The sequence below is a fragment of the Poecilia reticulata genome, chromosome 20, assembly GCF_904066995.2.
Source record: "Poecilia reticulata chromosome 20, P_reticulata-male-v2, whole genome shotgun sequence".
Classification (NCBI taxonomy): domain Eukaryota; kingdom Metazoa; phylum Chordata; class Actinopteri; order Cyprinodontiformes; family Poeciliidae; genus Poecilia; species Poecilia reticulata.
The window spans coordinates 12,614,211-12,629,815 of NC_088849.1; the positions used below are offsets into that span (position 1 = coordinate 12,614,211).

The 15,605-nt window shown below is 39.0% G+C and overlaps 2 protein-coding genes and 1 long non-coding RNA gene across 8 annotated transcripts in view; 2 read left to right on the top strand and 1 right to left on the bottom strand.

The window, feature by feature from the left end:
• LOC103482436 (uncharacterized) overlaps positions 1-2,184 on the top strand; it is a 12,392-nt gene extending 10,208 nt beyond the window's left edge. For both annotated transcript variants that reach the window (XR_001776052.2, XR_536467.2), the window contains exons 3-5: positions 1,783-1,817; positions 1,922-2,011; positions 2,081-2,184. This is a non-coding gene — a long non-coding RNA (uncharacterized LOC103482436). The remainder of the gene's footprint in view (positions 1-1,782; positions 1,818-1,921; positions 2,012-2,080) is intronic.
• The window catches only part of shrprbck1r (sharpin and rbck1 related), a 10,881-nt gene extending 3,047 nt beyond the window's left edge, over positions 1-7,834 (bottom strand). The window contains exons 1-9 of the mRNA XM_008438590.3: positions 7,186-7,834; positions 5,593-5,767; positions 4,421-4,498; positions 4,185-4,326; positions 4,010-4,100; positions 3,575-3,893; positions 2,798-2,886; positions 2,045-2,215; positions 33-193 (exon numbers count right to left, since the gene is read on the bottom strand). Coding sequence (XP_008436812.1) covers positions 33-193; positions 2,045-2,215; positions 2,798-2,886; positions 3,575-3,893; positions 4,010-4,100; positions 4,185-4,326; positions 4,421-4,498; positions 5,593-5,767; positions 7,186-7,461 — 1,502 coding nt within the window. The 5' untranslated portion in view covers positions 7,462-7,834. The remainder of the gene's footprint in view (positions 1-32; positions 194-2,044; positions 2,216-2,797; positions 2,887-3,574; positions 3,894-4,009; positions 4,101-4,184; positions 4,327-4,420; positions 4,499-5,592; positions 5,768-7,185) is intronic.
• Positions 7,835-13,162: 5,328 nt separating this feature from the next.
• Positions 13,163-15,597, top strand: prlh2 (prolactin releasing hormone 2). Of its 5 annotated transcripts, none has more exons than XM_017301946.2 (4): positions 13,163-13,624; positions 13,740-13,793; positions 13,921-14,153; positions 15,205-15,597. In XM_017301946.2, exons 3-4 carry the CDS (start codon positions 13,991-13,993, stop codon positions 15,408-15,410), a joined length of 369 nt encoding a protein of 122 aa, XP_017157435.1. In that variant the 5' UTR covers positions 13,163-13,624; positions 13,740-13,793; positions 13,921-13,990; the 3' UTR covers positions 15,411-15,597. The 5 variants fall into 5 exon arrangements, with proteins under 5 accessions (XP_017157435.1, XP_008436817.1, XP_008436815.1 ...); XM_008438595.3 differs by having other exon boundaries at positions 13,926-14,153; XM_008438593.3 differs by lacking the exon at positions 13,740-13,793.
• The last annotated feature ends 8 nt before the right edge of the window (positions 15,598-15,605 follow it).

The window sequence follows — 15,605 nt, forward strand, 5'->3', positions numbered from 1 at the left end:
TAAATCCGCATCTTCCCACTCCCACATCTCACTTGCAGAAACAGTGGAGACACTCTCTCAGCAGGACGCCTTCTCCCGACTGCAGGTCCACGAAGCAGATCTTACAATCCACAGGCTCGGGATTGGGCACCAGGTCCTGACCGTCCATCTTCACGAGCCGGTCAAAGTTCTCTCTTCGCTCCTGCTCCTTTGCCTGAAGGAATTGCAGTTTGCGTTAGCACTGTTTTTAATCACACTGCTAAGCTAATTTAATAGGCGAATCAAGTCACATCTGTATCTATCCACCCATCAATCTGGCAAGAATTATTTTCACCAAGCATTGACCGATCTGTTATTAAACATTCATAAGACGAGGAGTATTTGACTTTTCAGGAAATTGGAAACATCACCACAAGCTACTGCTTTTGCCCCTCAGAGAAGTGTGTAGTTAGTCGAAGATAAGGTACGTCCTTTTGGCTCCAAGTAACATAAAGATAAGGGTTCGAGTGTGCAGGTCGCAAGCGTGCAAACATTGGAGAATTGGGGCAGTACGGGTTACATCGACTTGTGCATCTGTGTCGTAACTGTGACATCTGAAATGGCGAGACTGGTCGCTGTTCAAATTTGTTCTGTTGTGACTTTTTGAATCCAGAGCAAAATTCAATAGTATGCACGCATGTATAGTATAGCAAAACAAAAATTATTTAAATCCTTTCTGCCTTATAACTGAAAATGTCAACATAAATGGATGAATTGTGGGTAATGCGCTTCATTGAAGTCTGTTTGGATGTGGGCTTAGCTGAAGTGTGGATCAGAGGCGCTAAGAGTTCAGTGTGAAAGTCCACTCCGGAAAACTGGGACACACTACACACTCGAACCATTTGAGGGAGACAAGGGCGGAAGTGCAAGTTTTGGGGACAAAGCCTAAAACTCCAACTAACATGGCCTTGTCTTGGAACTTGCAAACTGCAAAAAGTCTCTTCTTCTGGAAGGCCATATGACTCCTGCAAGAATGCTTTAACTCGTAACTGATACATACCAGGCATCTGTTTTAAACGGCTGCAGTTCTACAAGACTTTTTTTTTTAAATCAGGAAAACAAATCCTCTAAAGTCTTCAACCAATAATATTGTGGCATAAAGAATTAACTCTATGCTCTGTAAATTATAAACTTCCAGTTTTCTTGTAAAAGGAACTTAATAGACGAATTAAGAACATGTTATCGTTAATCTTCTCATTCACACATCAAGTCCAAACACACTCAAACATTTAAAACCTTTTATTTTCAGATGTATCACAAGGTAAATACAACCACAGTGCAAAATCTGGTTAATACATTCAACATACTGGCAACAAAAGGTGCCAAGGAGCTCATAAAAACATAACTTGATGTTACTCATCAGCATTTGCCGGTCAAGTTTGACTTTAAGGCAGACAAATTTTTTGCACATTTTCAACACCTTTGCATTCTGCATTGCATCGCCTGCACTACTTTCTATGAACATTAAAACAAAAATAACGTTTAGATACGCTTTTGTCGGTAACAAACTATTTAAAAGCTATGAAACTTCAGCAAAAGCAACAAAAACAACAAAACAGGATTTTTTTTACTCAAGTATGTATTCGTATATACATTAAACGGGTTCGGCATGGTTACTGATTTGCTGTTAAGTCGCTAGTCTGTTATCTGCAGTGGAGTGTGCGTGTGTCAGTATGTTCATTAGTCCTGGTCCAGGTTAAACAGCAGTGAGTTGTTATGAGGCCCAGCACTCCTCAGCATCTCTCTTCTCCCTTTCTCCTTTAGAAAAACAGAGACAAAAGAGAAGAGAGTCAACCTGAGTGAGTGAATGGTTTCAGTTCCACTGGCAGCCTTCAATCAATGTCAACTTGTTGCATGTCATTTGAAAGGTGTGTTTTTGTTTGCTTATATATAAATCGGCGAGGCATCTACGTAGCCGTTGACAACCACACATAGCCGTTACAACATGTCCCTGCATGCAGGCAACTGCAAGAAAACACCACTAGGGCTGTCGGTGAGTTACATTTAAAGAGGGTAATTTTCCTACCTGCTGATACTGTCTGATTGACTCCTTCTCCTGCAGGATCCTTCTGAGCTCCAGAGCGTCCGGCTGGTGTCCTCCAGGGATAATGTAGCTCTCAGGCCGGTTTGTGCTGCAGATCTCGCAGCCCGGCCGCGTCGGCTTGTTGATGTACGTGCAAGATGGACACGACCAACCCTGAAGCAAAACAATTAAAACTGTATTTTTTAAAACGTAGAAAACAGAAAACGTATAAAGACTCAGCTACACTACAATGACAATATTTAAAACTACGACGATTCACTTTGGTTTTGAAAATACCACTGTGCTAGCTTTTCAATTGCCTCATTTCCTAAACTCTGTCAGCTGCTGATGTTAACATTCAGTCCGAAACAGATTACAGATTCTTTAAAGACAAACATTTAGGAAACGTTGATCCTAATATCTAAAAAAAAAAATCTGTAATTACAATGTTTGTAATTGTATCATAACAAAACTACAATAAAAACCACAAGGACTAATATTCTATACATAATACAGATTCTTTAAAACAATTTCTCTTAATTATGCATCGTCTCTTCTATTACTTTTGCAGATACTTTTTACTTTAGTATAACGAGATTCCTTCTATAATTGTACGCAAGTCACTCAGGCACAATTAATATGTTAAATCATCTGGTCACATGGCCAGATGCAAAATGCTGCATACTGTGCGGTTTAGATTTCACAGGAACTGAGAATACTTTCCATCAGAAGTGTCTAAACCTCCTTGTGTCTTACCTGGGTAGAAGGCGTGTTGAGATTGAGTCGAGGCATTTCGAAATTGATCTGATCTCCAATGTTGCCGATGTTCAGTGTCTCTAGGCCACCTGCAGGAGAGGAGAGAAAGAAAGATTTTGCAAATGACTTCAAATTTTTTAATAACCTTAACAATGAAACTGTTCTCAATTAAGTCTCAACTGAGCATGACAAAATAAAATTAGCTCAGATGATTAATACTTTTTGATGGGCAAATTGGTTTACAAAAACATCACATTCAGTTTTATTTGTGGTTTTACTTATTGTTTGTGGTTGTTGTGTTTTATTTTAGATATTTAAAATGTCCAGTTGCAGTGTTCTTTACAAAATGAAAGCTTATTGGTCTTTGAGAGGATGAACTTGAATTATTACGCCACTATCGATACATTACTTGAAAATAAGTCTCAAAACAACAATATTAATGTTCATCACAATCATTTCTGGAACAATTTATCATCCAGCAAAAGTTATCACGATGAGTCTACATGAATGGTTCATTAAAACTACTCTTGAAAAGAAAATGGAACATTAACACATATAATAACTGTACTAATTCATAAGTCCAGGTTTTCCCACAACAATCTCTTGTTTTTCACCCTTTAAAATATTGCTAACAGCAAAAGAGAGACCGTATTGGCTGCTGCAGGTCCTTGTCTGTTTCACAGAACCTTCTTTCATCTCGTATTGGCCTGGATCTTAGCTTGCCTAATCACCATGATCAGGCGATTCATATCTAGTGTAGCAGAGACCCGTTCTCACCATTATCGCTGGTCCTGCGGAGTCTAGGAGGTAGAGTTGAAAATGGCCGCCCGTCGTGGGAGATGGGGCAGTTTGTGAAGGCAGCGGGGAGCGAGGGGTTTTGAAAAGACGACGGAGGGCTGAGAAGGAGGGCGTTCTCCTGGTCCTTCTGCAGAACCTGGAGGGTCAGGCGAGAGTGGCGGGCCGATAAGAGGTACAAGAAGGCCGTGTCACCATCCTGACGGACGCCGTACGACGCGAGGGTTCGGAGGTCGGCGCACAAACACTGGCCGATCACCCAGCGCTGGACCCGCGGGTGGAAGCCATACTCGAGAAACATCTGGAAAGGAGCCGAAGCCGACAGAAAATTGTTATTATTAACCATTAGATGGAGAGAGAGAGAAAAAGAAAGAGAGAGATGGTGTGTAAGGAGAACGAGATGAGCTCGATACAAACCTGCTGCTTCAACGACGCAGCAGTCATGTGAGGGAAAACTTTCACAGTGATGCAACAAGACGAGGAGGAATCCTCGACAATAACAGCTAAGCTGTTTTTAAAACAAAGCAAACGGCAGATAACGGATTAGCAACTGTGGTTTCACATATCAAATTATCGTCGCAGTCGTATTTACTTTATTTCAGTTTCTTCATAGGTTTTGGTGGAGGGCTGGATCTTCAGGGCTGCCTGTCTGCGGGCGAGAGAGGCGGCGAAGACAGAAGCGCTCTGCATGTCCCCTGCCTCGATGGCTTTTTTCAGCTCTATGCAAGCGTCCTCTAAACAACGAAATGCAGACATGAAGAGTTAAATGAATAAAGGAGCAGATGGACAGATATTTACACAAACTGGACAGGTTTCACTCTGGCACACCCGTTTGCTGTAAAGCCGAGGTATTCCGGAGATGGAGGCCGTCGAAGAGGTGCTGTAGACCGTTTTGCTGAGGTGTGGCTGAAAGCGTGGACAATGTGGAGAGGAGACGGTCAGAGCAAAAGTACAGACAACTAGAAAGAAGCAACAAATACACGAAAGCAGAAAAGTCAAATAATGTGCATCTGTTCATCAGATTTTTATCTGCATAATAATGTTCCAGTCCTGCACTATTTTCTTTTCCTTCTAACTGCGTGTTGGTTTATTGCATAAAATCCAGAGATCAAGGGATTTGAATACTTTTGAAAGCCACCATTTAATATTTACCACAATAAATGTAGCATCTAATTTTCTACAAAAAGTTTACACGAAATTAAGCAACACGTCTGACTTTGATACCAGAGCATTGCTTCCAATTCTAGGTATTTTAAACTTGGGGTTGCAACAAAGGATCATTTTAGTAATCAATTATTCTATTGATTATTCTGCCGTTTATCCAAATAAATTGTTTTTTTTGGGCACATTCAGCTGATTTTTCATTTAACCACCTACAAATATATTAAAAGATGCCAACAAATTCAATAAATTTTTTAGATAATAAAATAATTGCTTTATTGCCTGAAATACAATAACAGTATTTATTCAGTGCTCTCTTTATCATTTGCATCATCTGCAGCTAAAAAAACAACAACATAAAATTAGATTTTTTTGAGCTTAATTATTGCTCTGAGCTTGTTGGGTTTTTTTTTAGGAAATGACATTTTTTTTCAGTCTATACACTGTTAACAACTGACTTTGACAAAGGGAAAAAACACCGAGCCCTCGTCAGTCTGTGATTTCCTCAGAAGCTTGGAGCAACAATTATCCACAAAAAAACAGGTTCTTCAAGATGCTTTCAGCAACGTAATGGCAAAATGACAACATGTGCAAATTATGTAGGTGCATTCAAAACGCAAACTGAAGTCAGCAAATATATTCACACTCACAAAAAAAAAAAAAAAGGTAATTTGTTACGGAAAGGGCAGATTAGAAACGCTTAGGCGGAAACTACATCCTGTCAATGCTTCAGAAAGGAGTGAAATCCCACTGCAGAGAGGGGAAGTTGAACTCTTGGTTCTGCTCATTCATTTAGCCTCAACTAAAGCCGTCGGCGTGCGCAGAGACGGGCGACTGACCTCGATGTGCTTCCCTCAGCGAGGACATGACCACGGTGGCCCATCCCTCAGCCTCCTGCTCGCTGCTGAAGTTGAAGCTGATGCGGTCGCACGGAGGCGCCACCGATATCAGCTCGTGGCACTTTGGCGACTTCACTTCGTAATTTATGGATCTTAAATCAAATTCGTTTATGGTCTGCAAACAAGGTGGAAGAGGAAGAGACGATGAGAGACGAACGTGTGCGCACAAAAACAGAAAGGGAAGTCACATTCCAGCAATTTTCTAATCCGGTACGTCAACTAAACGTCATTAAATGACCAAAACCTTTTTTTCCATAAAGTAGGCTGCTAGTAAACACTGCATAGCTAGCCTGGACACTTTCTTATTAGCCTGTGATCTCTAATCTCTCACAAGAACTTATAAATCCATTTACTATGCCTTTTCTTTTCAGAAAAATAAACTTTTCCAAGCAAACGTGTTTATTTTCTTGCAAAATAATGGCTATTCACAAGTCTTCAGGCAGCAATAACTCCTGACTAGAGATTTAGTAAATAAACTTCAACATAATTAGAGCATAAAATATGAATACATACGAGATGTAACTGAAAACAAAGATGAAGACAGTTTCTATCAATAATAGCTGCGTTGTATCCACTAACGGAGGTCTCTGTATCAACTTTAAGGATGTATTTTTACAGAAGCATAGACTAAAAACAATGACATCACGCTGTGGGGTTACTTTCTAACAGCAAGGAAAAGGGAAGCAGGTCAGAGTTGATTGGAAGATGGATGGAACTAAATACAGGACAATATTAGAAAAAAAAAAACCTGTTAGAAACTGTAGAACGTGTAGGACAGCTCCATTTAGAAAGCCTGAGGTACAATGTAATGGCTTAGAGCTACACAATATATTGAATTGCTCTCACAATATTAACATGTGCAATGCTGTGACTGCAAAGGAATGCTTGGATGAAACATTTGGTAGGATATTACATTTCAGGTGCCATATCTATCTTTTGGATAGACTTTGCCCTAGCTGCCCAGAGTTGATGTGTATTTTTAGCTAAAGCTGAGGGAGAGTGGTGGTGGGGAGCCTGTGATTGGGGGACAGAAAGAGAAGAGCCAGGAAGACATGTTTTAATTAATATTGTGACAATATTCAGAGACAGTACCGTAATTACAGGCTTTACTGATAACGCTCTGTTCTAATATAGATCAAAGCACTATAGAGTGTTAGATTACTTTTCTAGAAAAAAAAAAAGATGATAGATAATTCAGATGGTTTTAAAAACACGGCAGGGGACAGAATACGGGGGGCTAATAGTGTCAGTTAAACAAATAAATGTTTTAAATAAAAGTAAGGATATCAATTTGAACATGTGTTTATTTACAATTCTGTTTATATTTAGTGCATAGCTGCGGTCATTACACAGTTTTGATCTCGAACCAGACAGTTTAACTTCTGCTCCACTATTTAATTGTTTTGAGTTTTTGTGTATGTCATAGTGTTGCGACAAAAATAAAAACATTCCTTTATTTGTACTTATTTCGTGTGAAAACCTTTGCCGGTCAAAACAAAACCCAAAAGTCCCTCATCGTCACTGTGAACTCACCACACTCTGGCCGGTCCCGCTGGTGCTCTGTATCGCCAGCCGGAATTCCCCGGATTTCCCCGGGTCCATGCTCAGTTGCAGACGGAGTGACTCATCACCAGCTCCCGGAAGACACAGCGGACGAACCCCGGAATGGCACACCGAGACCCGAACCGACATGAGGACGGTCTGGTAGCCAGGCTGTGCCTGCGAGGCTTCATAGCTGCCGGTGAGGGCGGTGGACTGGTCCGGCGTGAGGCCGGGGCTGTGAGTCCAGCCGCCTGAACTTAGCGACATCACGCCGACAGACTCATGTAGCAAACACAAAAACACTCAGGAGTCCCGTGGGTGTGTAGCCTCCTGTTCCGTGTAGCGAAGCGCTCCTTTCACATTTCTCAGTGTACCTTGTTGCCGAGTATTTAACAGGAAACAAGTGTGTAAAGGCACTTCCAAAAAAAAGTAGAAAAACAAGGTCGACTTTCACTTCTGCGTTCTTCTTCTCTTCAGCCGAATCACCGTCCAGGCAGATATCGAATCTTTGTATTATTTAACTGGATACTTTCACACTAAACCGTCCTGACAAAGAGTACAGCGATAGTTTGCTACTTCTGAAGCTGTTTTGTTATTGCGTTTGCTTTCTCTTCCACTGCGCATGTTCGACAGGATGTGTGCTTTTTTTTCCAACACAAGGGGGCAGCAAAACACCCAATTTATAAAACATTTATGGGCATTGGTATGGAGGTCCAAAAGGGACACATTTAATAAGTCATCGTGTAAATATTTATAAAGTTCATAATTTAAATTAAATTTGAACTAAATAGGCCATATATATAAACCAATTAATACATAATTAATTATTTGATCAACAATTATACAGTGATGATAATTTATTACTTACATAATTGCATTTATTAAAATTTATATGTAGTAACTTCAGATGTATCTTTGAGATGTATTTTTTAGTATACCAAAACATGTGTTAGATTGTTTGTTTTTTTTTGTACTAAATGAAATGAATGAATAAAATAAACATAAACATAAACATATGTAGTTAATGTTAAAACCAAATACAATGGTTTAGCTATTTACCTTAACAGAATTAGTTTATGGCCTTGTGTTCCAGCAAATCATAACTCAATTGTCAGTCATACCCATCACAGTCACTCAGTAAGATTAACTACTGAAAATGTAATTGGTCTGCAATGATGTGAATAAGTAAATCAAGTTTATTTGTATAAGTTTAAATAAATGATAAAAACAATTTTAGTTTTACGACCTGAGGGCTCATGTTGAATTATGTCCTTGTGCCCTTTGCTGAGCACGCTGACCGGTCAAATATGTATTTATTTTATTTCATGAGTTATTCCATGATTTGATAATTAACTAAACAATTAAATAATTATTGATAATGTGAACAATAATGATTGCAGATTTTATCAATGATTTTTTTCATCTGAATATTTATACCTTTAAGTAAATACTAAACATAATTTTTATTAACCTCAAATTTTTGCATTAAAATTGTTTTCTACTGGTCAGATGTAATATTCTAATCTAATCTAATCTAATCTAATCTAATCTAATCTAATCTAATCTAATCTAATCTCAGTTTACATGAGTTGTGAGGAGAAAATCATCAGCCTGTACACATGTAAAGACTCATCAAACAATGAGTAAAACTTCAGGTTTTTCCATGTAATGCTTAGCAGCACAACATTCTATTTGCAATGTTTTGTGTTTGTCACTAACTTTCCTACAATTGGATTTAAGAAAGTAAGTGCACCACAAAATGTGGTTAGTGAACGTCCCCACCCACACGCTGTGGGAGCTATGACGTATGAGGCAGTTAACAAAATATACTGTAGCATGAAAGGGGAATGCTATAAATCACATAGGTTAAAAAGGTCAAGTTGTTAACCCTCCTACAGGCATGTTTTTTTTTAATTTTTTTTTATCAACAATGTGTTCCTTAAGGCTCTCATGGCTCCTCAATAAGATGCTTAAGTTAGGAAGAAACAACATAATGTTATAAATTAAGTGCATTAACTCTATGCATTCGAAACAGCCTTCTTTTATCAGGTATCGCTGTTTAAATGTTTTTGTAGTGACTAAGCACCAGCCGAGCCTTATTAGATTTCTGTGCCAGTCAGGAGATGTCACACCTGTTCACGACAATGAACCAATCAGGTATGACCTTTGTTGTTCCAATAAGCACTCCCAGCCTTAAATCAAATCAGTTTTATTATTCAGAGACATGTGTATGCTGCACATCCCCAGGTATGTATCTTTGGATTATTGCATCTCTGTTTTGCATATGTTTTATTAGGGGCATGCCATAGCAATGCATAAGGAGAGCAGTACTGACTTGCGAAGCAAGTCAGTACTGCCTCCATGCATTGCATGGCAGGCACCTATTGTTCTACACCCAATAGAACGCCTCTTTATTATTATTATTATATATTTATTCTTCCGTCACCGTTAATGCGGCTCGTACCGCTGCGTACCCACCCACAAAAGTGGTATCAAAACGTGCGGCTCGTACCCGAGAAGGGAGCTATTACTTTTATTGGGGATTGGAGTTAAAATGATTACATAAATTAATAAAAACGAAAAAATTTGAGATTTTGTGTCTCACAGAATCAGTAATCTTTCTCTATGAAACACACACACAGGACTGTTTATGGCTGACTCAAAAACCCTTTTTAAATCCCCCTCACAGGCATAAATATCGCCCTATTGATCTGAAAGTTGGTCATAACATAGATACACATGCCTGCTCATGTACAATGTTTACAAAAATTTGCTAGGGCTTATGCTTTTTGTCAGGGTCCTTCAGACTGACGCCTGGTGTCTCCCAAGTATAGAAACTGTGTCTGAAGAGCATTTTCCCGCTCTTTGGCTCTCACAGCTGCAGGGGATTAATTACCATAGCAACAGAAGAACACAGTGTCTGGAACTGCAGCTACCCAGGACTGCACTGTAGGGTTTACTGGTATTTACAACTTCTTGTGTTTTCAGCATTATACTACTGATTCAAGACTATAACCATTACACATATGTCCCCCATGATAAAATCTGACATAAATAAGAATAAATAGTTGATTAAAAGTCTGTGGACAGAAAATAACGTCGCTGCTCCTTTAAGGAACCAGCGGCACAGACGCGGCGCCTGGGTGATGCTACAGATCACAAACCTGACAGAGAGCAGAAGAGGATTCGTAGGAAAAGAGCGGTGATGAACGGAAACGCTTAATATAGTTGAGAAAACATAAATTACCTGGTCGAAAACTGACTGGGATTTAATGAGAACTAAGTTACATCGGTTTTGGTGAGTTTTGTTTTTATTTTCTTACATTTTCATCGTGTTGTACTTTTCCTTTTAGCAGAGAGCTAAGGCTAAAAACGTAGCCGTTTGCAAGGAAATACTCCGTCATAAACTGTTATCAGGTTAATATATAAACTGTTATCCGGGTAATATATTGGGTTTATGAAGAATTTATTTGAATAATTTCAGGATTTAAAAAGACTTTTTTCGTGTTTGTGACCTGTTACACAGGTCAGGTTTTTTTGTTGGTTGGAAGCTTGGTCGGAGCAAGGATTGGTCTGCCATGTGTGACGCAAGTAATGACAGACAACATGCTACTGATGCTCCAATAGCATTCATGCTATTGTTAGCATTTTGGCTCATTTTAGCTTATGCAACATACTAAAATGAGCAAAAATGCTCATACTACCGTACGAGTACAGCTTAAGAAAACATGCTTCTGACTCCCCGCAGGTTATTGACCACACTGAAGCTTTCTTAAGCATGATTGCTTAATGCTAATTTTTAACATCATAACGCTGCGTCAAAAGCCGACGGGCACACTTTGGCATGCCCCTTTAAAATTTCTGCAGGAATTTTCTAGTATTTATTATTCTTCCGTCACCGTTAATGCGGCTCGTACCGCTGCGTGCCCACCCACAAAAGTGGTATCAAATCGTGCGGCTCGATGCCGGCATTATTGCTATTATTTTTATTGGGGATCGGAGTTAAAATGATTACATAAATTAATAAAAACGAAAAAATTTGAGATTTTGTGTCTCACAGAATCAGTAATCTTTCTCTATGAAACACACACACAGGACTGTTTATGGCTGACTCAAAAACCCTTTTTAAATCCCCCTCACAGGCATAAATATCGCCCTATTGGTCTGAAAGTTGGTCATAACATAGATACACATGCCTGCTCATGTACAATGTTTACAAAAATTTGCTAGGGCTTATGCTTTTTGTCAGGGTCCTTCAGACTGACGCCTGGTGTCTCCCAAGTATAGAAACTGTGTCTGAAGAGGATTTTCCCGCTCTTTGGCTCTCACAGCTGCAGGGGATTAATTACCATAGCAACAGAACAGTGTCTGGAACTGCAGCTCCCCAGGACTGCACTGTAGGGTTTACTGGTATGTACAACTGCTTGTGTTTTCAGCATTATACTACTGATTCAAGACTATAACCATTACACATATGTCCCCCATGTTAAAATCTGACATAAATAAGAATAAATAGTTGATTAAAAGTCTATGGACAGAAAATAACGTCGCTGCTCCTTTAAGGAACCAGCGGCACAGACGCAGCGCCTGCGATGCTACAGATCACAAACCTGACAGAGAGAGCAGAAGAGGATTCGTAGGAAAAGAGCGGTGATGCTCAGCAAGGCAGTTCATTAGCATTTGTACAAAAGTTAGCATTTCACTGTCTATGACTAGTGCACTAGCACTTTTACCTAAAGTTAGCTTTTACCTAATTTTCTCATTAATTAGACATGTTTAGTATACTGAATAGAGTAGTAAAATTAAAACATGGTCGTGTTGCTCCACATGCTACTGCCAGCATTTAAGCTAACATTAGCATATTGGCTAATTTTAGCTTATGCATCAATTCTAACATAATGAATGGTACAACTACAGTTTATTAAACATGCTTCTGCCTCTCCAAAGGTTATTGACTACGTTGCAGCTTTCTTTAGCATTAATGCTAATTTTTAACATCATAGCGCTGCGTCAAAGCCGACGAGCACACTTTGGCATGCCCCTTTAAAATTTCTGCAGGAATTTTCTAGTTGCAATATGTTCTCTGCACATGACAAATGTACATCTGTAAAGGAGACAAAGCACCTCCCTGCAGAGGAGCAGAGATGTAAAAGTTTCTTGAAGCTGGTTTGCCAACATTCTCTAAATACCTGGAGTACACGCCCTACAGTTTGTGTAATTGTTTTAAAGTTACAAATTAAGTCTCTGTAACCCAGGTAGGATTTGAACCCACAATCCCCAGCTCTGGAGACTGATGCCTTATCCATTAGGCCACTGGGTCAATCTGTAGCAGCATACTTTTGTTCAGGTTCAGAACTATGTAAAAGTAGATTATATTTAGTTTACTAAGACACTATACAAAACAATACATTAATATTTAATAGAGAAGTACATACTTAATTTAGCAGAATCATACAGACAAAAACAAAATCAGTCAATTAGAAATATTTCAACTCAATCTGTTATAAAACAATTCAGTCCAGTTCAATTTTTTACACTTGTTCATGCCTTTTGATGATGTATTGTTTTAAACTAAACCTTAAGAAACTTAAGATTCCAGTGTGGTTCCATTATATCTAAATTGCTGCTGGTTTTCCTTGTTTTCGTCTCCTGACAGATACCTTTGTACAACAAAATTATTTCTCTTTCTTGTACCCTCTCTGGGGTTTTAACTTCACATCAACACACTGTTCACTCACTCCTTTGCCCCACCAGCACAGATAATAGAGCAATCCACATAAATCAGAATCAGACAACTTCTTCTTGGATTTGCTCCAATTTTGTGCTTCTTGATCCTCTTTTTTTTTTAAAGCAACAAATGACATCTAAGTTTTGTCACAAGGGCTCTTCAGATGTATACTGCTCAAAAAAATAAAGGGAACACTTCAGTGTTCACTTAAATGTTAAAGTGTTCCCTTTATTTTTTTGAGCAGTGTAGTTGTTGGGACTTTCGGCACTGTATCTAGCTCTAATTTGATAGATTCTGGTAGTTTATGGTTCTGTTTTGCTCCCTCCAACGATGCTGATTGATGAAAGATGCCATGAAACCACCCACCACAGCCCTGGGTCACTGCTGTTGGGGTGACCCCCATGTTCACTAATTTAACGTTACCCACATGTCACAGACTCCTTGATGGACGGCTTTGCTGCGTGACAGACGCCAGGAGATTTTTCTCAAAGAGACGAGGGGTTTCAGGGAGTGGGAGGAGGAGAACAAGGGGAGGGGTGATGCTCGCATACCGTGATCTACTCTGCAATCACTCGGGGTAACTGACGTTCTTGATTCATCATCCGACGACCTCAGCGTGGCTATATAAGCTGGGGACGTTGCTGTTCAGAAAACAAATCCAGACCTCAAGAAACTGACCTCAGTTCATCACCAAAGATCTTGGTAAGTGCTTCTCGGTAATGATTTTATGGATTTTATTACCTACCGCCAAACAAATTCGTGGACATGTACTTTAAGAAGCTCAAAATGGATTTGCTTCTCTATAAATTTGTCACAGAGAGTCTCGAGAGACAAATCCCTTAAAAACAAAAATAAAATCAAAGAATAAAAGGTAAATATAAATGAAAAGATAATGTTTGATGTAGTTGTATTTGTCAATTTTCTAATTTATTCCTACCTGAGCAAACCGAGTTTGATGACAAAATGAATTGCTGTGTATTTCTTTGCATGTCCCTAAGTACAGCCGAGGTTAATCAGCAGTGCCCTTCAGTCCCCCTCAGTGCCTTGACCGACTCCCCCAACCCCAGCATGCTGCCTGGGAGAGACGCTGCTGTCCGGCAGTGCATCCTGACGAGCCGCTGGCTGCCCGCGACTCTGACGCTGCTCCTGCTGCTGTCCTCCAGCTTCAGCCGCGCTCAGAGCACCACGGTGGAGCACGACTTCCACATCGTTCACAACGTAGACAACAGAAGTAAGTAGAAGTAACTGATGTCTGTCTCCCTATTTAACTGCAGTTGCTACTGTTTTATCTGTCACCAAACAGACGTGGTGGAGCAGCAAATCTGGTTTTTGAGATTATTATTCATCATTCTACCTATTTCTCTCTCTCTTTCTTTTTATTCATCCCGTTAATTGAAATCTTGTATTCTATAGCTTAAGTTTAAAAAAAAAAAAGATATTCCTTGAGTATGTATGAAAACGTTTGATTTTTTTTATTTAGCAAAGAAATACATATGTAAAAAGTTACATTTTAGTAAATGTAAAGTATAAACCCAATTCAATCACCTGATCTGAGCTGCTTTACACAGTAATGAGATGCACAGAGTGGTGGTGTGGAAATCACCTACTTTTTCTATTTCCTTTGTTTAATAAACAAAAAAACTTTATTTTAATAGTTTCGATGGTAGTATTGACAATGCAATGTGTTCTTCAGGTAAGATGTTACAAGCTACATTTTAGAAATTAAATCGAAAACATTTTAAATGTTACACAATTACTATTTTTGTCATCCTCTTTTTTATTGCAACAACTTTGAATGTTCTTGCAGAAAGATTATTATGCTGTTTTTTTGTCTCTAATTTTTCTCTTTTGCATACCTTTATGTTCATACTTTATCTTGCCATTTTTTCTAAATGAGACATTTAGTACTAAATAGAAATTTATTATGCGAAGAAAGCTCTTTCCACTTAATTTCAATATTTATTTTAAGTTTAAGGGGTTGTGTTTAGTTTTCTACTTTTGTTTTCTTTTACAAACACACACACACACACACACATATATATATATATATACATATATATATATATATATTTTATATTAACACGCAGAACCTGAGATGTAACATTTAGTCCAAATGAACAAATGAGGTTCGATTGTAAAACAAAATTCAGAATCTGGTCAGGATCCATTTATTTATATGTTGAAACCACAGACTCTATCGATGTGCTTCCTGTTTTTTCATGACCGCAGACATGTTTCACTTCCTTCTCCTACTGATGTTGGTGTCTGAATACACTGTCCAGGTCCAGAGATAGACCCGTTCTGGTACGTGGGCCGTGGAGTGCGACCCATAGGGCGCTTTGGGAAGAGGCACAGCAGCATGGACGCTCTTGGAAACAGTGGGATGCAGCCTGTCCTAAGGACTTTGGAGCTGCTGCTCAACAGCCTCAGAAAAAAGGAAAACCTTGAAAAAGTAATCAGTGGAGAGGAAAATGTTTGGTTACCATGATGCCATGTTCTTGCCTTCTGTCCACAAACCTTTTTTTTTATTCTCTCAACTGAAGTTGTACATTCATTTCTTTTAATGTAAGCTATGAGGTTAGTCATACGTGCATAATTCATTCACCATGAAGTATCTACACGTAAAAGAACGCAATGTATATTTATCAATAAATAAGAATGTTGTTAGGATACCAGTTAACGG